At 40.1% G+C, this 26,419-nt stretch overlaps 3 protein-coding genes across 3 annotated transcripts; 2 read left to right on the top strand and 1 right to left on the bottom strand.

Annotated features, from left to right (window-relative positions):
• Positions 1 to 474: 474 nt before the first annotated feature.
• Positions 475 to 3,771, top strand: LOC122987442 (RIIa domain-containing protein 1). Its single transcript, XM_044359334.1, has 4 exons — positions 475 to 716; positions 825 to 901; positions 1,859 to 1,905; positions 2,650 to 3,771. Exons 1-4 carry the CDS (start codon positions 633 to 635, stop codon positions 2,718 to 2,720), a joined length of 279 nt encoding a protein of 92 aa, XP_044215269.1. The 5' UTR covers positions 475 to 632; the 3' UTR covers positions 2,721 to 3,771.
• Positions 3,772 to 4,903: 1,132 nt separating this feature from the next.
• otoa (otoancorin) lies at positions 4,904 to 18,010 on the top strand. Its single transcript, XM_044358381.1, has 27 exons — positions 4,904 to 4,997; positions 5,132 to 5,181; positions 6,156 to 6,177; positions 6,454 to 6,502; positions 6,932 to 7,073; positions 7,286 to 7,348; positions 7,447 to 7,634; positions 7,715 to 7,848; positions 8,487 to 8,605; positions 8,708 to 8,850; positions 10,006 to 10,114; positions 10,248 to 10,472; positions 10,553 to 10,723; positions 11,972 to 12,112; positions 12,326 to 12,375; positions 12,494 to 12,614; positions 12,704 to 12,822; positions 12,936 to 13,077; positions 13,250 to 13,443; positions 13,533 to 13,623; positions 14,088 to 14,399; positions 14,663 to 14,812; positions 14,893 to 15,035; positions 15,459 to 15,595; positions 15,775 to 15,872; positions 15,972 to 16,116; positions 17,416 to 18,010. The coding sequence occupies exons 1-27, from the start codon at positions 4,940 to 4,942 to the stop codon at positions 17,496 to 17,498; spliced, it is 3,399 nt and encodes a 1,132-aa protein (XP_044214316.1). The 5' UTR covers positions 4,904 to 4,939; the 3' UTR covers positions 17,499 to 18,010.
• On the bottom strand, positions 18,008 to 26,074 carry znf687a (zinc finger protein 687a). Its single transcript, XM_044358380.1, has 11 exons — positions 25,970 to 26,074; positions 23,482 to 25,482; positions 22,985 to 23,240; positions 22,641 to 22,864; positions 22,354 to 22,538; positions 22,079 to 22,255; positions 21,827 to 21,989; positions 21,488 to 21,727; positions 21,285 to 21,397; positions 20,770 to 20,872; positions 18,008 to 20,300 (listed from the first exon to the last, which is right to left on the bottom strand). The coding sequence occupies exons 2-11, from the start codon at positions 25,459 to 25,461 to the stop codon at positions 19,689 to 19,691; spliced, it is 4,053 nt and encodes a 1,350-aa protein (XP_044214315.1). The 5' UTR covers positions 25,462 to 25,482; positions 25,970 to 26,074; the 3' UTR covers positions 18,008 to 19,688.
• Positions 26,075 to 26,419: the final 345 nt, after the last annotated feature.

Here is a 26,419-nt window from a genome sequence, read left to right as displayed (position 1 = left end):
AAGCTAATATGACACTTCAGCTGTCCAAATTAGTCAAATCAATTGCAGATATCTTTCAAAGTTCAAGTTATTTTAGTACCAAAGTCCCTCTTTTTGTTATTATATCCACTGAAATGACTAACTCAGACTGCTGAAGCCTCATATAAGCTTTACATAAACTGTGTAGTTCAGATAAATGACTTTGTGGACTTACTGTGGATTTTGGCCCCCATCATTTACACTGAAAGCACATTTGAAGGGGTCTTTTAACAGCCAGTATGAACAGGAGGAATGATTACAGCGAGGAAAACCTGTTTCAATGTTCTTATGAACACCTGACTGTTGTGTTAAGACAGACTTGAAAAAAATGTGAACCTCTCCTTTAAAAGCTGAATTAAGTTTATTACAAGCAAAAAAAAGAAATGCATGGAAGCGGTGGACGTATTATCCTGGAGTACGTCGCCACCTGGCGGGCGCAGCCATTCATTGCCGGAGGTCGTTTCCATAGCAACAGTTGTTGTCAGTCGTGGTAACAGTGTCAGTAGCAGATGGCCGTTTTTGTGCTATAAATATTTACTAGTTTTATACTGTAAGGTGTACTGTAAGGTGCGCAGTGTCCTCAGAAAGGTAATTAGACGAACCTTTATAGAGAAATGATGGCTGGAAAAGGCGGTTTGACGAAACTGGACGTTGGTGTCTTAAGCGCTGAGCAGCAAGAAAAACTGCGACAGTTCAAGGTAACAGTGGATTTGTGTGGGGATTTTACAACGCAGGCGTTTAACAGCTATATAGCTTATATTAGCTAAACCCACACTGCATTTTAATGCATTTTCTTTTAATTCTAGATCAAGACGAGAATCGAAAACGAGAAGTATTTGAAGTCGCATCCAGAAGTGGAGGTCCTGATAGGCGACTTTCTGAGGTTAGCTCGTCTTCCGCTGATTTGGGAGAAGAGAGAGAGAGAGAGAGAGAGAGAGAATAACTTTCAGCTAACCTTGCTCACGGTGTCCACTGATGAACTGTGTTAGACAAAACACACCGAGACAAGATTAAATCCAACATGCACCTTATTTGCATATAAAACTCAAACAAACATCCGCACATTTTGTTTTTTCTCTTAGCACTACTGTAGTGTCCCTTTCACTGCTTTGCTGTATCTAATTGTAGGTTTGATAAAGGAAACGAGCAAATAAACAGTATAGGCAACTTAAAGTTAACTACAAATAGAGCGAGGGTTTATTGTATTTAGGCTACATGTGTGACGAAAGGGTTTTCAAACTGATATTATAATATATTAAATATAAATATTAACATCTCAAATACAAATAAAAACAATTACATGCTGAAAATCTATAGACTATAATAAAACCCAATCAAATTAAGGTTTGTGTAAATAGGTTATAAAATAAACTCACGCAGACAAAATATTACAATGTAGATGTAAATTAACACTTAGTCCTTTTAGATTAAAGTCAGTTCAGTTTGGCTGCTGACTCTGAAGCTGTCATAGGTTTATTTATTTATTTTAAAGGATGTTTTTTTTTTTGTTTTGTTTTTTAATTTTACATCAGTTTGTCTGCAAACCAGCCATTGTTCTTATTTTCTGATAAACTTTCAAAACTTCTTCTAAGCTGCTCTGTATGTAACATTATATTTTACATTACATGGTTTATGTTGGATGGAGCAAGAATTATTCACAAACAAATTAACTCCAATAAAAGTCTGAGCTGCTTTAAGGTTAATGCATTTCAAACCTCCACGCAGCCTCTTGACCACTACTGAACTACTGAAGTGAACTTTTAGTTTGAAAACACACACACACATCAATAATCCTCATACTGTGCCTGATAATTCTCACATCCTTGTCCTCCACTCACAGAGACGTGCTTCTTAAAAGGCCTGTGGACATTCGTGAATTTGCTGCAGGTGAGTTCTGCACAAACACACACAGCCAATCACTCTATTTAATATTTTATATGTCACGTGTTTGGTTATGATGTAAATGTATTTTTCTTGGTGTAATGGTATTGTAACTGTATTATTTGTTCTGTAAGTGTGTTGATTATACTTTATATTTTATTTTACAGGATTGTGACTTTCTATATTTTCTTATTGTCAACAAATCTAATGAAAAGACCAAAAACCAACAATGAATTGATCTTAATATTGTTGCTAAAACCCACAGTAGCTTCATACATACATACAGTATAGCTTCTTCTTTTGTGCTACAGACCTCCAATGTTGTCCAAAAATGATTAAAAATACATCAATGAGTCACACTGTTGCATTGTGTAACATTAAAATCATCTGTCCCAAACAAATGCACTATTAATTCCTGTTTGAATATTATTTGCTTAAAACCATAGAGTCCAGCTGGTTTATAAAAATATTGAACTTTTTCTAACAATGAAGCTACATGACCTGTTTTTAAAGATTTAGTAGGAACAGCTGAGTGCCACTGACACGGTAGGGACATCTAAAAGTATGAGAGACAGGCTAATGCATTGTTGACAGTAAGAAAAATACAGCATGAAGCTATCCTTATCTTTTAAATGGACCCCAAGAAAATTAGTTGTTGCAAAAGTAATAACTAGTGATGATCCAAATGAACAATACTTTAAACACACACGCATAATTTCACCACTAACTAGTGTCAATGGTCTCCTTCAGATCACTTCACCAACCCAAACCTTCATGTGGTTATTGGCTCCAAAATGGAAGGAAACAGTGACATGGAGTGAAACAGTCGTGGTTCTGCAAGTTTCTCCTGAGTGTCTTTCTCTGTACCGATCAACATGTGTGTTGTATGGACTCTATTTTAGGTGAAGATGAAGATGCAAATGGATTTATGTCAGTCCAATTGTCAGATTGTTATCAGACATATGCAGGAAGTTGGCTATGAGGGAAGATGGTAATAGCCGTTCCTAATGAGTGTAATTAGAGGTTAATGAGAAGAGGATGTCCTGAGGGTATTACACACACACTGTTCTGTTTGTCACATCACCCACATGATTGTGAAGCGAACCAAAACCATCTTTTTGTATTCTTACTGTTACCCATTTACTGAACTTTAATGAGTGGACACACTGTAGTCTGTATTGATCTAGATACGGACTGTGTCCTCTCGACTATGTGGACCACTTGGAACACAGATTGTGAAAGATCAGAGGTTACCGAAAACCAGTCAAGATATTTATTTGACTCATTTATTTTTAGATGAAACTGCAGTTTTTCTTTGTTTTTTCCTTTTTTTTTATGTACATTGTGCCATTGGAATATTGGATACACATTTGTTTGGAAAATATAAATTTATAAATCAAAAAATAAGGATTAGACTTACTAATACACATACACTTTCAGAGTTACAGTCACACATTAGACGTAGTGAAAATTACACTTTAATTAATTAATTTATTAACTCCTGGAGAGAAGCGTGAGGTTTTTCCATTGAGCTCCTGTCATAGTTGGATTTGGCATCTAAATCTGTTTACAGTGGAATTTTTGCAGTGGCCTTGACATTCAAATGTGGTCATTTCAATATTCAAGAGCTGCTGTTTTATGTTTGCCAGCTTTCTCCATGGAGACGTTGAATAGAGCCTTTATTGTGTGGTAATCTTTTGTTTGGGGGTTTTTTTGGTTACATAATTCTATTTGGACAATGCAGTTCTGTATTAAGTTGTAGTGTATGGATTTTATTAACTCATCCATCAAATCAGCTTTAATTTGAAATTATGTAAGATACATCCTGTTGTCTAACTTCAAAAATAAATAAATGACTGCTCCTTCAACTGATACCTATTATTTATTGATTCATTGTTAACCTGTCACTCAGTATTGTGTCATTGTGTTAGATTTTCAAGTCTACATTGGTTTAATTAAAAGATCAAAAAAATTAAAATAATTCCTAACCCCTGTCTGTCTGTCTGTCTGTCTCTCTCTCTCGCTCTCTCTCTCTCTCTCCCACACACACACACACACACACACACACACACACTGTTATTTTAAAACCATGCACCTGCTTTGGCTCAGTCGAGGACAGGTAACCACCCAGCTCACATCAGACTTGAGAGAAAAGCGCAAAACACATCCTGTTTTTTGAATTGCATTCAGAGAGGAGACGCAGACCCTGTAAGTAATAACTTAATTGTACATAAATGTATTATTTTTAGAATAGTCATAAAAGTTATTTGTTTTATTTTCTGTATTTATGATGCGTTGATAGTTTCATATTTGTAATGATGTTGAAGCAGTTTCATTGCCGCAATATCATACAGTTTGATACATATGTGTATTTTGTATGTTTTAACTGTTTTGAATGCTTCAATCTTTAGCTCCGTAAAGTCATGTTAATACATTATATAACCAGCAAATAAACAATTACACATTAAAATCGTAATCTTAGTCTGACTTTAAAAGAGGTCACACACTGTCTTGGGACAATAGAGGTCATTATCCTACAATGTCCCTGGTAATCATTTGATATTAAAATGAGAAGTTAAATCAGTGGAAAGCAAGCAAATCAGATGACGGCAAAATACAAACTTCCAAAGTAGAGGGAACTCTCATTATGTAAGACTCACTGAGGAATTCAGAGATGTTTGGCAGGAGAGAAAAGAGGCTGACAAAATGTTATTCCACAGTACATCATGTACCTGTTTTTCACAGCATGTTATCCTCCAAAGTCCACAGAGCCTCCCATAGGATGAGTAACGAATATGGTAACCAGGGAAGTATGAGCACAAATCCTCAGAGGAGGAAGTATGTCAGAAAACAGCAGGTGGCTCGCATGGAGACAAGTTCCATAACAACTGGAGAGTTTATAGCATCCTATGGAGGGTTACTTCTTTTCTTTCATGGAAAGAAAATGTAATGAAAGGAATATATTTCTATAGAAATTGCTTAATGTACACTTTGAATTATGTCATCATGTTCAACAGGCAGGCGGGCAGACCATTTCACCATGGCTCCAAAAGGAGGAACATTTTTCTTTCTACTCATTGTGGCCTGTGCAGCCTTTGGTAAACAGCAACACAACCACATGCATCATCTCCTCTTTCATCTTGGAAATTGCTTAAATCAGAATGATAAAGAATGAAATAGCCTTAATGGCAAGATGCCTTAATAATTATTCATTATTGCTGTATCCAACCAGATATGATGCCTGGAAAGAAACCTGACTTCAAGGACATGGCCAAAAAAATGGTATGTAATTTCATGAATACTTTTGAAAGAGATTATGTCTCATCTGGAAGCAGTATGCAAAACAACTTTTTTTTTTTTTTTTTTTGATAAATACATTTTCAGGTCCAAAAGTCACAGTTTTCTCTGTCAAAAAGATAACTGAGCTCTGTCAATTTTTCGATCACAATACTTTGTCCTCATGTCCCAGATGCTGTGAAAAGATTTTCCATTCCTGATGTAATTTTATTTCATGCAGGGGAGGGATGAGTATACACATGCACTCATTCATGGCATTCAAATTTCATTCATTAGTAGTAATTGCAATGGAATAGCATCCTGCTATTTTATGGTCACAGAGGGTAAATGGTCTGGTTCTTATGCTGTAGTTATTTTTTTCCATACTATCTTCTGTGCAGTTCTTTCAGCTTGAATGTAGTATCATTGTTAAAACTTGGTTTAATAAGCTGGGTTTGTGCCAGGAAGTTATTAAAAATGCTGTAAGATCCTCAAGAAATTTTGTTTTTTATGTTTAAATCACCTTTTTATGATAAAATAAATTATCAAGTACAAGAAAAATGTCCCTTTATTTCCATTCTGTCACAGAGAATAAAACTGTTTTGCATTATGACCTGCTTGTTACCATCATCCACAGGCCTCTTAGCTCCATACCCGCCCTTTGTGCCTTAATGATTTTTGTAGAAAACATCACAGCTTGACGTCAATAGCTTCTTCCAGCAGACCATAACTGTCCAGATTGGGCATGTTACACTGTTAACTTGCAATAGTCGTACGTAGTAATCTGAAACTCATCATCTTCTCTTATCATCTCATTAAATGGCATGTTGTTTTGTTTATATACTGTATGAGAATCCCATAAGTAAGTGTTGGTCAGGTTTTAGGGTTGTTCACATTTATTTTGAGTGTAATTGTTTCGTCTAAATGTCTTATATACTGCATAAACATTTAATGATGAAATGTGTGTTTATTTCCATCAGATGATGAAGTGCATGAATAAGGGTGAGAGAACTCGCAACACACTTTTTAATGTTGTTAGTGTATGTGTGTGTGTGTGTGAGAGAGAGAGAGAGAGGAAAAGGGTGTCTTACATGCATTTGAACATTATGTCAACATGTAAATCACTGTACAAATACTAATCCCCGTCCTGGGTGTGTGAATGTGCCAGTGTATGTTTGCATGCATTTTGAGTGTCCTCTGTAACATGAGTCATAGCAAATAATCAGACCAGTCCTGATGTATTTCAAAATCAAAATATTGAGGGTTGCTATGTTACAGGATACCCAATACCTGAGATGAGACTGCTGCATTCAATCTTCAATAACAGGTAATTTAACATGACAGTTAATTTACTGAATAGGCAAGAAAATGTTTTTTTTTCCTTCCCGAATTGTGTTACAGGTTAAACTTGCCACATGCCAATTTGGCAGTAGCTATGGTCAATGCATTATAATAACACTGAGATCCATGAATTATTTTCATTTATTCTCTTAAACACTGAGATCCATTTTAAAGCCATTTACTTTAAGTTGGTATGATGTCAGCCTGTTCTTTAGGCTTGTACAAATGTTTTAGACGCTTGTGAAGAGATTTATTTGCTGGGAGATGTGAGTAGGGACTAATTATTGTGTCTGTAAAGTGCAAATTTCTCTTGATAGTTAAAGGATAAAATGAATTAATGAATGAAATACAAAATATGATATCAAAAACCATTTCTGCTCACCAGCTCTTGCTTCCACTCTCATTTCTCTTTCAGTGACCTGCCGACGGAGAACCGAAATGCTGACCAATCCAACCCCCTGCAATCTGCTTTTCTCGATGTCCTGGATTCAGTCTCTACTGTGAGAGCCGACCAAGACTCACTTGGCCGTGTCCCCTTGGATAAGCCAGATAAAATGGTACGCATGCAGTCAACCACATTTACAAGAGTCGTTCAACGAACAATGTTTGAAACATGTTTTGCGTTTTGTATATTTATTATTCTGGGTAGCAAGTTAGTTATTGATTAAAACCATTATGCTCATTGTCGATGGGTCATTTTATACATTATTTGTTCAAACCTGCCTTACCCCACACACACTGATTGTCTCTTTTCTCTCTCTCTTTTTAGACAAACAAGATGTGGAATTGCACCCATCTTTCAACCATGATCAATCTGATGAGAAACTCCTCTGTCAGTACTTCCCACTAATGCCAAGAACCTAAGGAAAGAGGATATAATCCATTAATTAATGCTGCTAATCATGTTTGCCATCTTTGTCATTCCCTCAGGAGGCATCTGCATGTTACATGCGAGCATTTGTGGCTCCTCTGTCCTGGGCGACGTTGACCACCCAGGGAGAAAACAACGTGGACTCAGGCGACTATGAGGCACTGCTGTTGGCTGCCAAACCTGCGCTGCTGAGTATGAAAAGAATGATCTTTCCTACCAGAGTAGAGGGCCAAAACATGAAAATGATGTGAGTGTGTTTGCACAATTATTTTCCTCACCAACTTTCATCAACTTTTTTTAACGCTGTAAAATTGCTGTTCGTTCCAGGATGAAGATGCTGCGGGGGGCGTATGATCCCATGTCCGAGCATCAAAGGACTCAAGTGTTAAAATGGGCAAAAGAGCAGATCACTGAGAACTATTTCAACTGTTCTCTGAGGCCATCATCCAACTCCAGATCAAGTAAGAAATGAGTTAAGCCCATCAAGTCAGAAACCTCTTCCTACAGTAAAAACTAGTTACACATTCTGATATATTCACCACTAACTATTTATGAGATAATCAGATCAATTCATATTCTTTATTTTAATCATAAAGAGAAAAGAAAGGAAAGATGAGAAGAAAAGATGGGAAGCATAAGGTAAAGAACTGACTAAACCGAAGAGGGCACAAGCACTTAAGAAAAGAAGAGGCTGCAGAGAAAAAGGAAAAAAGGAGATAAGCATAAAAATGTCAGAGGAAAGGATTGAACAAAGCAGCTGAAATAGAGCAAACCACAAATTAAACAACAAACAACAGAACAGGCTGGTTGTTCAATGAACGCTAAAGAGAATAGTGGAGGATTGTGTGTGCCACAGAATAACAGCACCTGTTTCGTGTGTTTTTGGTGCACATATTTGCAAGCCACAGTGACTATGTTTGCATTTGTTTTTGTCCAAATCTTTTGATAGGACTTAAAACCAGGAAATCATGCAAATCACAGACAGCCTCTTTTCTGTTGTCTATGTAAGAGGATGTTTAAAACAGATATGTAAAGGTGTAGCTTTTGAGGTATTGTGTGGGTATTAATGTGACTTGTAAGAGCCTCATTTATTCTATAGTGTTGATGGAGCGCTGCGAACCTTCACTGAAATGGCTGAACTTGGAGGCGTTGATCATGATGGGGCCTTACCTCTCCCGTTTAGCACCACACGATGTTGACTCATCTCCTAAAGAAAAGGTTAGGGTTTGTTTAAAGTAGGTTAAAGAGCAAATGAAACTGGAAATAGCAAGATCTTAATTTGTTGCTCTCTTGGTTTGTTTCCTTCACATTCTCTTCTAGCTGTGTGAATTTTTCCAGTCAGACCAGTTCAGATCCACCTTGAGTAGGGTGACCCCCATGAGCCCCAGACTGGGCGAGAAGTTTCTCCAAAAATTTCAAGAGTGCTTCAGTGGACAGAAGGAGATTGCAGAGCATATAGACGAGTGTGTATTCATGTATAAATGTGTGTATATTAGTACATTAAAACTGTGTGGATGAGTGGTTGAGAGCATTGCTGGCTAAAGATCTAGCCTTAAATACCTTTTTAAACATTCTCAACTGTCATCTGTCATTTCCTGACAAAACAGAAGAGAACAGAGGAAGAGACTCTTGTGGTCTCAATGCCTGCTATTCACTATGTACCCTGAATGTCACACCTCTGTCGTCTGCTGTTGAGTGTTGAGGTTTGGGGTTTGTAAGGAGTAAAAGTCTTAACAGATATGAGAGAGAGCTTTGTTACAGTCACTCACTCACTATAAAAGAAAGAACAAATCAACAAAAAATGTCCACAATAGCATCTCTGTCAGGCTATACTTGACAAAGCAGTGATTTGAGCTTAACACTAATGTCAGCATGCTAACTTGCTCACATGTGACACACATATAACAATGCAAACTGATGTAAAGCAAGTATAATGCTTATTATATTCACCATCTCAGTCTAGCATGTTAGCATGCTAACATTAGCTAATTAGCTTCAAACACAAATTACAGTTGATGCTGATGGGAATGTCATTAGCTTAAATATTAATTCATAAATATTAATAATACTAATATATTTTGTATTAGTCATAACCCAAAGTATTAGACAAATTGAAATTTTGGCCTGACGATGTCACTAGATGAAAAGTCAAGGGATTGCAAAAGTATGTTCACCTTGGTGATGAATTTGTGTACCAAATTTCATGACAGTCACTCCAATAGTTGTCATGAGATTTCACTAAAGGCCACAAATGTCAACCTGCTGGTGGCAGATGATCAATCAGTAGAGCTCAGTAGGATTTATCCTCTGGGGAAAACAAATGTCTGGACATAATTTCATGGCAATCCATCCAATACTTGTTGAGATATTTCAGTCTGGACTAAAGTGGTGGACCGACCAACAAATACGTTAATGACAATAATTCTCTATAAAAGACATGATGAGAGAAAATATCATGTAATTTTGAAGTCTTAGAATTTAATTTTTTTGGTTAGTAGATTAAAGCAGTGCTACGGGGAGTTGCATAATACAGATGAATGTAACTGGCATAATAGAGAGCTGATTACATTTAGAGTTAGTTAGAATAATCACCACATTTTGTCTTTGAACTTCCTCAGGTTTGGCACACTGGCTTGTTATTATTACAATGCTCCAGACATGACTCCTGATCTCAGCAAGAAATTCCTCTCTCAGATTGCCGACTGCAACAGCCCCAGAATCATAAAGGTATACCTCACTTTCCCAGTCTTTCACACCCATGTCTCTTGCTGCCAGGTCTGAAGTAACAGATAGAATTAATTTCATGAATCTTAGTAATCTCTTGTTTGCTATTTGTCTTTTTACCTCCTCCTGACTCAAGGTGAAGAAGCGCCTTCTTGAGTCTGTGATATCAAATTCAAACAGCACCAACATTCTGGAAATAGTAAGCAAGCTGGGCGGTTGTGTTACCTTGTTGTCTCCCCAACAACTGTCCATGATCCCTGACACCGATCTCAAAAAAATTCTCAAGACCCTGGGACCCAACGTCCAATGGACAAAGGCCCAAGTGTGCACTCTGATCAAGAACCAGCTGGGCAATAAGAAGGTGAGTTTACATTGCTGGTAGCTTGTCTTTCTCATGCTCTACCTCTCACTCTGTACTTATCCCATTCTGCTTTCTCTTAGTGTAAAAAGGTGTCATACAAGGAGCTGAAGGTACTTCAGTCGGTTATGGAAGGTGTGCCAAGCTGTATGCTCAAGCATGTCGAAGCCCAGGAGATTCTCAGTGATACAGAGGGTCTGAAGAACATCTCCAAGCGGATGAGAAGGGGGCAGTTGAAGGCCGTGCTGCAGCGGGTGAGTAAGGAGAGACGAGTAGGAAACAGAGGCTTACATTATTTATTAAGACAAATTATTTTCTTGATTGTGATGAAATATTAAGATAAAAGTTTACCTGTTTGCCTGTCAGGCTAACAGGTCTGTAGAGGTTGCTGGAGGCCCCCGCCACCTATGCAAGGGTTTTGTTTATCGATTTTAGTTCGGCATTTAATACCATCGTGCCCCTTAAACTATAAACTATAAACTCCTCCATAAACTCCAGGTGCTGGGAATTTATCAGTCTCTATGCAACTGGATTTTAGATTTTCTGTCTGATAGGAAGCAAGTGGTTAAGGTAGGTAACATGTCCTCTAGGCCTCTGACCCTCAACACTGGGGTCACATCTGCTGTACTCATAACAGTGATTGTGTATCCCATTCTGAATCTGTGCAGATTATTAAATTTGCAGATGACAAAGCAGTGACAGGCATGACTTTCTGCACCAGCTTAAAGAGTTTGGTGTAACTGGGAAGACGATGCTGCAATTTTACAGTGCTACTGTGGAGAGTGTCCTCACCTTCTCAGTCACAGTGTGGTATGGCAACACAACCTCCCTTGAGAGGGGACAATTGGAAAGAGTGGTACGCACAGCATCTAAGATCACTGGCTGTTATCTTCCTTCTGTCTCCTCCACATATGCCACACATATCAGATGCAAGGCGGAGAGGGTGATTATCAACCCCTCTCACCCTGCTAGCTCCCTCTTCAAACCCCTCCCTTCAGGAAGGAGACTCCAGAGTCTTAATTGTAGGACATCTCGCCTCAGGAACCGCACATATTATGAGGCTGTTCGATATTTGAAATCTGACACAAAAGCATTTGCAGTAGCAGAGAAAGCATTAGCCAACAAGCACTTTAAAAATAGGTACATAGCAGCACAAAGCAACAAGCACTTTAAAACAAATGTAGCAGCACAAAGCACTTTTTCCACAAGATGATACCATGCAGGACATTAATTATGAATAAATGTGATAACTATTTTTGTGGTTCTTGTTTAATCTATTTTATCTGCTTTATGTGTGTTTTGTCTGTTTTTAAGAGCTATACTGAAGCAAATTCCTATCAGATGTATTGACATGGCAATAAAGTATTGAATTGAAAAGTATGGAGACAAAAACAAGTTGGAGATGAAGTGAATGATTAATTGTATTATCGTTGATATCCTGTGTATTTGATATACACTGTAAATATCATTTTCATCAGAGGAATTAAATGTTTCCCCTCTAGCTGCGTGAGAATGTAGATCCCTCAGAGCTGGTGCAGAAGCTGCCTGGCCCTTTGCTTCGCAGCATTTCGCTTAACAACCTGGACAAAGCAAAGATCACCTCTTTGGACCAAGTGGAGAATAAAATCTGGAGTCTGCCACAGGTAAACTCTGTTTTGCCTGAATCCATCTCTGAAATATGCGGCTATCCCTATTATCTCACCGCTTATTGTTTTAATGTTAAAGAGATGTTAAGTTAATGTGGTCTGGATCACATAATCTTCCAGAAAGTAATCAAATAATTCTTACTGAAGTTAATGAGGTGTATTCACTCAAGAATTGGTGCCACACTTCCCCATTTGTTTTCCTTTCCTTAGGCGGCTTTCCTGGCAAAAAAGTTACATGATCTAAAGCAACTTCAGTATAAGTAAGATATACAGCAGTGGCCAAAATACCAGAAATTCCAGAAATGTATAAAATGTATACACACACAGTATATTCTGCCATTGCTTTATATGCTAACAGTTAAAATATTATTGGAACAGGAGGATGCGTTCAATCCTTCAGGGCCTTACCTGTAAGATGATTGACAAAGTTGCTGACAGTGATGCTTTGGACTTGGCTGAGGCCATAGACGAGGCGCCACAGTGGCTCTCCAAAGTACAAGTATGTATATACTCACACATACAGTATACATACACATAGAAATAAATGTTAACATGTGCGCTTCATTTATAACAAATATATGTTTTCAGACAGGATGTGCAGCCCGAAAGCTTTTTGCAACTTTGGAGAAAAAGAGACGTGATTACTTCAAAACCATCACAGTGGAGGAGCTGAATGACATTCCCACATCCTTGCTTCTTCACCTGCTGTAAGAAGATATACTCTGTTCTCTGTCTTACTAAACCATGTATTAAAAAGCATTCTTTAATAAAAAGTAACAGTCTCCATTTCTCCATCTCTGTCTTATTCAAACTATCCCAGGCCTTCGAAGGTGAATGATTTGCCTGACTCCGTGTGTCCAGTCTTCCTCGACAAGATGGAAGAGGCCAACCTGAGCTCATTACCTCTTCGTAGCCCTTCTCGACCCGCACTCACCAAGAGATCTCTGCTCTGCCTGATCAATGTACGTACAAGGATACATAAAAATGGCTGCCAAAGGAAAGGAAAAGCCAGCATACAGTGTATATAGTATATATGCCATTAGAGAGTCCTGTATGAAGGCATCTGCACACCAATTAATATTACACTGTGAGTCCAGTGGTTGCACACATGCAGTGTTTACTGTGCATTTGCAGGGAACAGCTCTATCTGGACTGACCATCGAGGATGTGTCCAGGGTTGGACCGCTCTTGTGTGAGCTTCAGCCTTCCCAACTGTCCCTCATGGTCCCTGATGTTCTCAACTCCACCCTGCAGGACATGGCTTCCTGTCATCACATTCCTCAGCCCCACAGGGCCGCACTACTTAAGCTGGTCAAACAGACTTTTGGGTAGGACATGCTCTCTATGGATGCTGGAGTTACTGCAGAGAAAGACAAGAAAAAACAAGTGTCTGATCACCTTTTTTCACCTTCTACAGGGATCCATCTGATTGGTCAGCTGAGACTACGGAATCACTTGGTCCTCTCCTGCTTTTGGATGACAGTGCAACACCTGCTCTGCCCAACAAGGTCTTTTCTATGTGTATTTTGTCATCTTCTCTGGACAGTGATGCAGCTCATGATGTCCTATTTGCTTTTTCACATTTATCATTTATATAGCCAAATCACAAATTTGCCTCAAAGGGCTTTACATTTTCAAAATGACACCATCCATTCTTAGACACTGTGTTCTTGAAGAACTAACAAAAAACATAAAGGAGGGAAAGAAAGAAGCCTCAACAAAAACAACAGAGGAGGTATCCCTCTTCCAGGGCAGACAGACATGTAATAGATGTCTTGTGTAGAGAGTAGATAGAAATAACAAGTAACAAGTAAAATTACAATATGGAGAAAAAGACTGACAATATTAGGTAAACAGATTTTAAATATATGAAGAATATGGATCTGGAATACGGATATCAATAAATCATCAGTAAATCATGCCCGCATTTTTCATGATGTCTTTTTGTTTTTTTTCCTTCTATCTCTGTTAGCCTTGGATGAAGGATGTTCTGTATTTCCTAAAGTCACCCCTACCCCACATCTCAGAAGTTCTGAAAAAGAAATTCTTCTATCTCACCATCACCACGTCACAGAACAGCACTAACTCTGTCCATAATGCTATCCCTGACAAAACCCCCAATGTGGAGTTAATTGAAGAACTGCAAATGACCAACGTCTACTGGACAGCTAAACAACTGAATACAATCTCAAAGGACACCTTCCTCGCTACTGTAGAAATACTTGGGTCCATTTCTGACTATGACGCAGACCAACTGGCTGTGCTGAGTGAAAAAGCAATGGAGGTACAGTAAAGGCACTGATCCTGAATGAATCATGATCATTTTCTTTCTCTTGTTTTAACATTTTTGGTTAGTTTTATTCTAAGTTGTCGCCAAACTCCAAATTCAAAACTCAATCAAAAGAGAAATTATGAATTTTTTAAAGTTGTAATTGCATGTATCAATGTAGAAATCCTACATTTAATGTTCATTACAATCATTTTATCAACATAGTCACCCCCGGAAGTCTTATTCATTTTAGTAAGTGTTTGTGTTTCTTTCTGCAGGCCTTTGGCCCAGTGTCACAGATGACTGAGAGTGCAGTCACACAGATAGGATGCATAGCTCAGGGCTTCTCCAATTCAGACCTGGAGAAGCTCCCCTTCTCACTGGACACTCTGGAGGAAATTGCCCACTGTAGCTGGAATGAGTCACAGGTTGAGTATAAGAACAGCTCAATATGCAGATGACTGTTATACTCATGATATTCACTAATCAAGATGAACCATCTCAATAGATACAGTCAGTGTGGAAGAGCGTTGCTAAACTTAACAACCTGAGAGCACATCGGCTGGGAGCTGCAGAGATGGTGGCACTGAACCGCTTCATCTGTGGCCTGAGCCCCAACGAGATCCAACAGCTCAACTTGGACGCCTTCAAGTTTGTGCACCATACAGACCTCTCTCATGGTTTTATTTATGTCAACTTTCTGCTTGTTATATTCACAAATTCTTTTATTTCCAAATAAAATAGTTTATATATATAGTTAATATTAACTAGTCAGCACCACACACTACTTGTAATTTGAGATAATTGGAGCGAAAACAGCAGTATTCATATTATTAATAAATAAACAAATAATTCTGGATGCTTAAATAGTTTTAATGGCATATCAAGATACAATCAAGAGCAAGATTCCACTCAAAGTTTGTGTTTCCTGGGTCCAGACCTTTGAATCTGCCTTTGAACTCCACCAATGAATTCTTTGCAGCAGAATCAAATATTGTTACTGTCATAAGCCGCAGAATAAGATGGTGTGTGTGTGTGTGTGTGTGTGTGTGTGTGTTTATGTGTGTGTCACAGGGATGCTGTGGGTTCAATGAATGGTATTCAGTGCTCCTTCAAGATTGCTCAGTACCTGAAAAGTCTTGCTGTGTCCGCCTTTGGGGAGCCCAGCACCTGGACTGAAGCACAAGTGTCCGACTTGGGCAACATCATTGGTGAGATAATTTCCCCTACTCCGTGTTCTCTTCAGGAAACCAAACCCCATTGTAGTATGTCTGAAAAAAGAACTGTTGGACCATCATCTGGTGCAAAACTAGTTTTAGTTTTTGTTTGGGTTTGTTGCTCAGCAGCAGCATCGTACAAAATACTGATGCACTGTTTCTGTTTCCCTCAGCTGGGTTGAATGTAAATGAATTGGCTTCTTTGGATCCATCTGTCTTCCCATTTCTCAGCGAGACCTGCATCACACTCATTCCTCCAAAAAACTTTGCTGTGAGTAACTTTCTCTAACCTTCTCCTGTCCCTCTTTTCATGTGAGCTGAATCTGAGTGGCCTCTGACCTCTGTACAACCTTCTTTTTTTTCCTGTCAGGCACTCTCCGTTGCACAACTGGCGGCTCTCGGACCTGACAACGCTGCCATGGTTACCAAAGAACAGCGAGCTGCACTAGGAGGCAAGCAACTGGCTTCCCTTGAGAGAGCTACTTTTGGGTCCCAAACAGAAGAAACTGAGTCAGGTAAGGAGACACATGTACACTGCTGTAAATTAACATATTCTGCAGTGTTTAAATACTGCGTTGTTATTATTACATAGAGTATTATATAATGTTATACTGTTAACATATTGATAGCTCTGCTTTACAACATTTGTAACCAATAATATTTTACCTAATTTTACCTACCAAAAACAACTTCCATGGGAGCCTGGCTTCTTGATTTCAATTACATTTATATAACAATAGATATTCACAATTAAATAAGCAACAAACGAAGTTTGGTATTATTTATTTAAGTCCCTGGAAACATATTTTCTCAGCTTTCTACTATGAGTGATGTGATCCTACGTGAACTGAGTTTTCTGCTGAAGTTGGAACAGTTTTGGTTATTTCAAATGAAAATCTTCTGTATTTGTGTTTCTTCTGTGCTCTTCTCACTGGCTTTAAGTGGACAGGGCTTAGTAAGGAAAAGGTGATCACAATTGGTGATCATCAAAATGTAATGTTAAAGAAAAATACGTAAAGTGGCTATAATCAATATTTTCATAATACAATGGATGGTGTAATGTGAAATGTGTCTCCTATAGTGACAGTAATTCCCTGCAGTTTAACCTATGGAGCTTTACAGTGGCTTTCAGCACATTGTTTTGGTTTACTATTTTGGTTCACTCTTATGGCTCTCATCAGCCTCACACCCAGATATTTCCCTCAGGAGCTGGTGGAGACCAAACCAGAGCTAAAAGGAGAGTGAATATGGGACTTATATTCATTAGGTCAACAGGAACCTGTCTGGAAATGAATGATAATGTTACTCCATATACGCTGGATGTGTAAATAATCTGTTTGTTAACAAGTTCACCATATCCACTTAAAAGGTGATGTCAGTGTTGTGTTTATCTGCTGCCCCCAAGTGGCCAAAATGATCAGTTGCTGCAGGTTTAATTATTTCACCTTTCAGGGCCCTTAAGAGATAAACTCTCAAAAACTAACTTATCTGTTTCATCAGGACTGTGTGAGTGTGATCAGATTGACAATGGTGTTGAATGTCCACATTTTGATTCTAACACTAATGAAAAAACTACATGACTTCACCTTTTTCTGAGCCCCACCCACTTCAAACCACTAAGGAGAGCACAGAGGAAAACTGAAATTATTCACGGAATAACCAAAACTGTTCTAACTTTGGCGGAAAATTGTGTTCACGTAGGACCCCACTGCTAATAGTAAGAAAATTAAGGTTTTTGAGGCCTTTAAAGGCTCTCAGTAAGGAAATCTTTGGATTCAGTCTTTATATGACTCTAATGTCACTCTCTCATCCAGGAGCTCCATCGCTGAGTGTTGAGGGGATCTCGGCCTTCATGAAGCCGCTTCTCTTTCTTGTCATGGGCTTCCTGCTGCTGTGAGAACAGTCACCACATCCACCTGCTAAACCAGCAGGAGCTTCTGCTAACCAAACACATGTAGCCTCTGTTTTCTGAGAAGTTATCATTATAGAGCACTTATAATTCTTCCAAGTTTATCTTATTTTTGACAACATGCTGTGAAGACGTTTCTCATAGATTGACTGTGAGATAATTTGTGTGTGAGCATAGAAGTGTGGCTGTTGTACACAATATAATCAGATGATTACAGGTAAAATGTGCTGGGATTTATCTTCGCCTTAACATTTGTTCACTTTTATATATTCTATCGCTATATATTTCTAAGAAAGTATATTTTAATAGAACTAAAAGAAATATTTGATGTTTGTTACTCTGGTGTCTTATGCTCTCATAATTTGGATATTTGCCACAGATGGAAAATTACATATAATTAAACTCAATAAAGACGATTAATGTACTGACTTATTGAGATGTTACATTACTGTTAAAATGGAGGAAAAACAAGTTATAAATAAATAAGACATCAATTAAACTGATAATGTGCCAGTTTTATTAATCTTTTTTTTAATAAACGTTTGGTTAGAAATTATCTTGTCAATGCAAAAACATAAAAATAGAACAATGTGTGTTAAAGCATTGGATAATCTCCTGAGAAAGTAAACACAAGCATACACAGGTCACAGACAACTACAGCAAATTAAAGGAATTTCTTTCTTTCTTTTTTTTTTGAAACACAGTGGACATTAGCTCAGTCTATGGATCCTGTGGTCAGAGATATTCAAGCAAGCCCAAAACCTATCAGACAGATATGAACGGCTGAAAATAGTGCTAGTTGACAAAAAAACAAAAGAAAAAAAAAAATCAAAACACGACACAGCACTCAAAATCTAACAGAATACAGTAATCTGATTACATCCAGTTATGCAGAACAATCATTTTAAGATGCTGTAGCAGTGCCAAAGACTAAAGAAATACTCAAACACATGATTCTCGTAAGGAATACACATTATCACATACATGCTGATCTTTTGTTTACAGTGATCTCATAAAACAGGATTTAGACAAACATATGCCCCAATACCAAAACCCCCAAATACATCATTTTACTTCCTCACAGAGAAGGAATAAATCAGTTAATCCGATGTAAATACAGTACATTACATTTTAAAAAAAGGCATTAAACCTTCATTTCAATGGTTTTGAAAATTTTACCAGAATAACTTGAAATTGTGTACACTTCAGATCATTGCTGACCATTTTCCACTGCATACTTTATTTTTTCAGGTTGACTTCTTTCTTCCAGAAAGCTACTGGTCAACGTTTATTTCAGTAACGTATGAAAAGAAACTTGAAGACATATCAAAAACAGTCACTGGTCGCTGTAATTGGGCAGCGAAAAGATCCCTCTCTAACATGATTTTAATGTAAGTGAAGGGGGACAAAATCCACAGTCCTCTATCTTACACACAATAGCTTCCATTAGTTCAGAAGTTCAGTTGAAGTCTGTAAATAAATGTTCATATACACACACTAAAATGTATATTTGCCAATGGCTGCCTTTAAAGATATAAATCAATCTAAAATGTTATCATATATTTTGGATAATGGCTGGCAATAAATTAGAAGTATACACACTTGATAGCCACTGAGCTAACGTACTCTAAACCCCTGCAATGATTCTCTAAAAATATGTTTAAAAAAGGACTTTACAAAAAAAAAACAAAAAAAAAAATACCTGGGTTGGCATTCAAGAGTCTCAGTAGGATGAAATATTGAAATCAAAACAGTCACATTCCGTCGCTGTCTATCAACATTCATTGAAATAACCATCTTAATCACAGTAGCATTTTGTACTAACATTCACAGTTCCCTACTGGCACATTAATATGTGAATGTGGTCACAGCAGTGAACTAGTCAGACTAACTGTCCACTGACAGGGGAAGAAGCTCTAATCTCATTAGTATCATTACTGAACACAGAAATGCAGCGTTAGATCCTGAGTGTCAAACGTAGAAGGTTAAGGCTCGTCTCGACCAGTGAGAATCAGATTTGATTGTTTTACAATCTATTCACATACAAACTCTATTCTAGCAATCTTTGGTTAAATTAGTGCATCGGTGTGCTGACCCACACTTAAAGGAGAAGTCAGGGATAAATAAGGCACTTTTTCATCATCTACTGACACTACCCTTCCTCTCACATCTGGCACCTTAGGTAGTTTTTCCTGCGTTCCTTGCATTGATAAAAGCCATACCGTGAGTTCTGAAGTGTGTATTCAGATCTGCTGCCTTTTCAAATTGTTTGCCACACACCTTACAGGCCAATGTGCCATCCTCTTCCTTCCCCTGAGCCATGGAGAGCTGAGAGGAAGGCGACGCTGGTGCAAAACCGTCCAGAGAATCATGGTTCCTGTTGTTAACAGGGGAGGCTGCCGAGCGCGCGCCGAGGGCTTGCTGGTTGTCAGTGTCTCTCACTTTGTGGATGATGAAGCGATGGCGTGACAGGGAGGAGATGGACGTGAAGCAGGCGCCACACTGCAGACACTGCTGATCGCTGGCCTCCGGCCCCGCTCGCCGGTGCTGAACGATGTGCTCCAGGAATGCTGCCTGACCCTCTGTGGTGAAACCGCAGGGCGCACAGCGGAACCCTGACTCAGGGAGAGAGTATGGGGCAGGTGCAGAGGAGGAGCGCAACTTCTTCACTGGACTCACTCCATCTGTGGATTCTTCATCCTGCTCCGTCTTCATGGGTCCTCTCCGTCTGCGGCGAGTCCCTAAACTGTTGTCCTGTTCTGAGGAGCTCTCTGCCTCATTTCTGCCTCCCTGAGACCAAAGCAATTCAAGACAATTGTTGTTACCATATTGGCCCGAATATAAGATGATATTTTAACCTGGAAAATACTGTATGTTTGAAAAAGTGGGAGTTGTCTTATATTTTCGAGGACTAGACATTTATGTGTTCACAATATCAGATATTATTTTTGAATGAAGAGAGTATCAGTGTAACACCAGCCCATACAGAGTGTTTCATCATGGGTTGTTTGTAGTCTTAATGTCGTTAGGCTAGCAAGTGTATTCGAGTCAGTTTATAGTGAGTCTGTTATCAGCCCACAAAGTGTTTTGTTAGCCCAGTTGAGTGTGTTGTGTCTTCAAAAAAGTATTTTCCCAAAAACAGGTGTTGGAAAAGTATGTGGGGGGGTGGTTGTCTTATAGTTGGGCCAATACAGTAATATCATCTTAGTACTTTTTGACTTTTTGACTTCTAGTGAGAAATACAAAGCGAGTGGCTCACCATCAATGTGTCCTGACCCACAGTGTCCTTACTGTGTCTGAGCTGAATGTGCCTCTCCAGCAGTGCTCTGCTGCTGAATGTTTTCTTACTCTCAGTACAGAACCTACACACACACACACACACACACACACACACACACACACACACACACACACACACACACACACACACACAGGAGGTAAAGGAGTTATCTATTTTGATATTTAAAACAGTTTAGCACCTTTAAATGAGACAAATGCAGTAAAGTGTGGTGATATTCTGTTATCCTTTACTGATGTGTTTAAATGAGATTTTTATCAATACATTTAACACACCAGTCTAATCTACTGATTGCAAGGATTACTTTTACCATGCAGCATTTATGTACATCAATCACTTTCAGGAGTTATACTTCAGTAAGTTTCACAATTTGTTGTATATTTTCTGAAAGCAAATCTTGTAAGACTTTGAGGGTTTACAACTACAAACCTCTAGATTTAGGTTTCGTACAGTCAGACAGTATGTGGGATACTTACTGGCAGCGGAAGGAACGATTCATGACTTTGTGTTTGTCTCTGATGTGGCGTCTCATACTGGAGGTTGTGGTGAAGGAGCTCTCACATTTGTTGCAAGGAAATTTCTTCAGAATCTACACAAACACACACATGTATGTGACTGTATCTGATAACAAACTGAATTTAGTGAAATCATAGATCTTAACAGGGTAAAACTTCCAGACCTTGTTATGCTGTTTGGCCATATGGGCAATGAATTCCTCCCGGTCTGTGTAGCGAGCATGGCAAGGCACACACTTCCACCCTGAGGGGGTCTTTATCCTCTCTGTCTTCACTTTTTCCTCTTTATCTTGATCCATCAAGTCTTCCCCATCTGAGCTCTCCAACTTCACTGAAGGCCGTGAGCGAGAGGAAGTAGCTGGGGATGAAGGCAACTCTTGTTTGAATGTGAGAGTCTTGTGGGTCTGAGAAACAGAACAGGGGGAAAAGGAGTGAAATTAAAAGGCTGAGATTGTTTCTTGTCTCACTGGGCTATATTGGATCATATATATGTATAGATATACCTTGAAATGGTCCATTAGAGAATTCCTCTGAGAGAACAGCTTGGTGCACTCAGGGCATTTAAACACGTGCACCTTTTGATTGGTTAAATGAGTGTCAAAGTGGACGTACAGCAGGGACTTGTGTGTAAAAACTGTGTCACACATGACACATTTATAGATCAAGCTGTAAGAAAAAAAACAACTATTATTGTAAAAGAGACATTTCTTTTCATGTCAGCTTCAAATCTGTGAGTGTTTGTGTGGACGCAGTACATGGCCTGTCCTTCAGTCAGCGTTGGATGTTGGGCAGTGATGTGGTTCTGTATGCTGGGGGCAGATTTGAAAGCCATGGGGCAGCTGGGGCACTTGTGGAACATGTCACAATGAGCCTGTTGGATGTGAGACTTCACCGAGTTCAGCCCTCCAAACACCACCAGGCAGCTGGAACATCTGCAGGGAGAGAAGGAATTATGTGAAAATGTAAATTGAGTTTCACAACAGTATACTTTTTATGTTTAAGTGAACAACCACATGGAGAGATATCGCACCTGTACCCGATGCGGCGTGCAGAGTGCAAACAGATTTCATCCAGATGTGTTTGAAAGAGCGTCTGCTTGGCCGTACCACCACACTCTGGGCAGACGTGCGGTTGGCAGCCTTGGTGGATGCGTTGGTGAGCTGCTGCACTGCAGCTATTGGGCAGGAGCATTGGAGGAGAACATTCTGTGCATGACTGGAGAACAACAGAAGAAGAATAAAGTCAGAGTTCATGTTGTATTTCATAAGAAAATAAATGTTTTTTTCCCCCCTTCACACCTACACACACTGGACTCACAGTGGTGTGTGCTGCTTTGATTTCTTGGAAATGCTGGGCCACCTCTTCTTTACTGCTGAACTGAGCCTGACACTCAGGACATTTATTACCGATGTACTGCAGTGCATCTGCTTTCTTGTTAGTTATTGCTTGATGTGGCTGGGGTACTGCGTTTGGGGTGGCCTGGCCTAAAAAGGATGATGATGATGCTGAAGAAGGTGACAGGAGAGACGGAGAAAGCACACCTGAGGAAAAGGAGAAACAAAAGAGAGAGTTGCATCAAGGAGGAATATACCATCACACAAGACTCACATCCAAATAAATAAACAAACAAAGGTCCTGAGACAGAAACAACTTCAACTAACCATTTGGCGTTGGCTCCTGCTGGACAATCATCTGCTCCACAGGTACAGGTTTCATGACCAGGTGTGAACACTGCATGATCAGGCCTCTCTCCTTGTGCTCTCTGGCGTGTAAAAGCAGGCTGCACTTGTTGAAGAAGACCAGGCGCTTGGCACAGTGATTACAAGTCACCTCAATCCTCAACGAGCGCCGGTCGTAGTGCCGTGACAAACTCTGCTCCAGGGCAAAGGCATCGCCGCACTCCAAACAGCGGTAACCCTGCAGAGGACCAAACATTCATCTTCTCAGATATGTATGTATGAAACTGAAAAACTATACTGAGAGATCATGATGGGCCTGCCTGGTGGGAGCATTATCCTGTAAGTCAGAGTGAATGACTTTCTGTTCATAAGTGGTAGTGAACCCTCTTTTAATGCAATATCACAAGTTATTTGTACTTGTACGTCACCTCCTGTTCCTTCATAATATTTATGTTTACATAAATGAAAACCTTTCTCACCTGTGCAGGTAGAGGAAGGCCCCACTCTGCAGGAGGAGGAGAGCTCAGATCTGGTTTATAACTGGGCAGCAGGTTCTTGTTGTTGAGGATTTTGTTGAAGGCCTCTACCAGGTTGGTCTGACTCTTGGATATGATCGCCCCGGTGCTGTTGACTATGGAGGCTGGTCTGCTGCTACTTTGAGGAGGAAGTAGAGCTGCAGGTGCAGGCAGTGTCACCCCACTGTTGAAAGTTTTCTGACCCAGGCTCCGCAGGTTGATCCCGCCTGGGCTGACCCTGGCTGACGAGATGGAGGGCAGGGCTGCGGTTTTGGTGATGCTGACAGCTGTGGGGGAAACTTTAGGCTTGATGGTCATTGCGGGTTTGTCTCTGACTGTACTGGCACCATCTAGTGTTGCAGCATCCTGATTAACTGCAACTGCAAGAGACTGCTGTGATACCTCCTTTCTGGATCTTGTGTTATGACCCTCTGGTGAAGGTTTTGAGCCCCGAGCTCTTACGCTTCTTTTAGGTGCCGCACTAGTCACAGTCCTTGTGAAGTTCCCTGAAGGCATTTTGATTTTAACTTTGAGTGGGCGCAATGCAGATGAACCTGTCTGCGCAGCGCTAGCAGACACAGGATCCTCAGACGATGTGCCATTACCACATTTCTCCTCGTTTTCCACATCTCCAGCCGTCTTTTCACTCTGCTCCTCAGTGTCACCTGGCCTGTCCTCTTGGCTGGGCTCACTTTCCATGAGCTCGTCTTGGGGATCGAAGGCCGTGTGGTTCACTGCTTGACCTGGTGTTGGGACCGAATCAGGGCTGCTGCTGCTGCTGCTGCTTCTCTTGGGGAATACAAGACCCGTCTCACTGGGCGGTGGGCTCTCAGGCGAGTCCCTCTCATCAATCACATGCTCTGGGTATTTCTCCTCTTGGACTGATGCAGAGCCCGGATTGACAGAGGGGAGGCTGTCCTGGGGGCTGTGTGGCTGAGGAGCTGTGGAGGAATGGGTGGGGGTGGAAGGTCGCCCCCCCTGCGCAAGTTGGACTTTAGATTTTACCAATGCCAGAGAGGAGGAGAGGGGAGGAGGAAGAGAAATGTGGCAAGAAGTGGTTTCAGCGGACCCACGCAGCTCAGACTGAGGTTTTGCTCTGTGTTTAAATTTTGGAGGAGAGGGCATAACAAACTCTGGGCTTTCCTGGATCACCAGCGGACTTCCTAAGTCTGGTTCTGAGTCATCTTCATCTGAGTGTGTGACACGCTTCATTCCAGCCTTAATAGTCCCGTTTTGTTGTAAAGGGGAGGGTGGCGAACTGTCAAGGAGAGAGGTTTCCTCTGTCTGGGGGGAGCGAGGAGGAAGGTGAGGGCTAGAAGAATGCAGGGAGGGAGGAGGTGGGGATTTAGGACCGGTGCCAATTGAAGACTCGGGGTAGAGATGGGGCTTCAAACTGTTCATGACATCAGTTGTGTGCTGGGCTAATCCAACTCCTTTATCACATCCTCCCTCGTTATCGTTCAGTGACGGTGAATGCCGAGGCCACAGCTCTGTGTCGACCTGTCCCTGATTGCTGGTGGTAGATCCCTCAAAGCCATTGGCAATCTGGGGTTCTGTGGCTCCATCAGCGGGGGGTTTAGTACCCAGCTGTGAGGTGACATCACTCAACTTGACCTGAATCTGAGAGTCAGAGCTACTGTTTGAATGATTGTCTGTTTTGGCATCGTCCCTGACAGACTTCTCCTCCTCCTCCTCCTCCTCCTCCTCTTCACAAGACTCAGACCGTACTCTGTTCTTCACAATAACACTGACCACAGGTGGCTCACTGTGGCAGGAGAGCAGGGAAAAGCATGGAGGGGACCCCTTCTCTCTTTCCTCTGCATTAGTCCCCACTTCATCTCTGTCCTCCTCTGGACTTGACTGGATGGCCTCTTTAGCATCAATGTCAGGAATGTCGAAAGCTGCCAGCAAATCATCAAAGTCTGGGGTCTTCATGTCCCCCATGGCCAGCACAAGGCTCAAAACCTACCAAGGCAACACATGAGTCAGAGTAATTCACAAAGCGTCATTCATTTAATCACGACACACTTTGCTTTGGTACTAAACTTTTATGTCTAACAAACCGAAAATGTGACAGCTGGTAGCACAAGAGGCTCGGCTGTGTGCTCAAAGCAAACAAAAAAATACGTGTTGTGTTGTTATCTTGCTCCAGACTTTACTGAGGAAAAACACAAAGCTCTAAATAAACACACACACACACGCGAGTTAGATAAAGTTGCTGTTTAGCAAGTCAAACGTAGCTGTCATGTTACAAGTGGCTAACAGCTATTTAGCATGTAACGGCTAGCTGGCCTTGCTAACGTCAACCGTCCAACTTTCTGCAAGAAGTCAAAAGCTGTTTTATAAGTTTAACACTCAGCTAATGTGGTCTCGATATATTGTGTTGGATGCGCATTGTGTTTTCTGCTGTTGAGGCTGACATTAGCTCACGCTTGTATCCAGTTTTAGTTACCTGCTGTTAGTTAGCGAAGTTGGTTCCTGACTTTCCCCTCGGACGCAGAAGTTCTCCGTCACCAAATTATGCGACAGTGATTTTCCTCCCAAAATGTTTCAGTTTATACAACAAAATCATTGCTTATAGTACAAACTACGCTTCCTGCAGTGACCGTATATTGCTACCAAACTTTCCTAACTTTTCTTAAATGTGAAAATACAAAGTAGAACCTACAGAAGTGGTAGAAATTCAGTTTATTTATAAGTACAGCTCTTACATATAATTTTGACATAACGGTACTTGAGTATTTCCGTTTTGATGCTCTTTTATCTGACTGCTACAATTACTAGTTACTTTTAAGATTAAGATTTTGCATTAAAATACATCATATGACATAATAAGCTTATAAAATGCAATGCATTGTTGAGAGTTTAACCAGTGCTTCCCAGCCTCTTAAGCTTATAACCC

This window comes from Thunnus albacares, chromosome 8, assembly GCF_914725855.1.
Source record: "Thunnus albacares chromosome 8, fThuAlb1.1, whole genome shotgun sequence".
Lineage (NCBI taxonomy): Eukaryota > Metazoa > Chordata > Actinopteri > Scombriformes > Scombridae > Thunnus > Thunnus albacares.
This window is presented reverse-complemented; position numbering and strand designations above follow the sequence as displayed.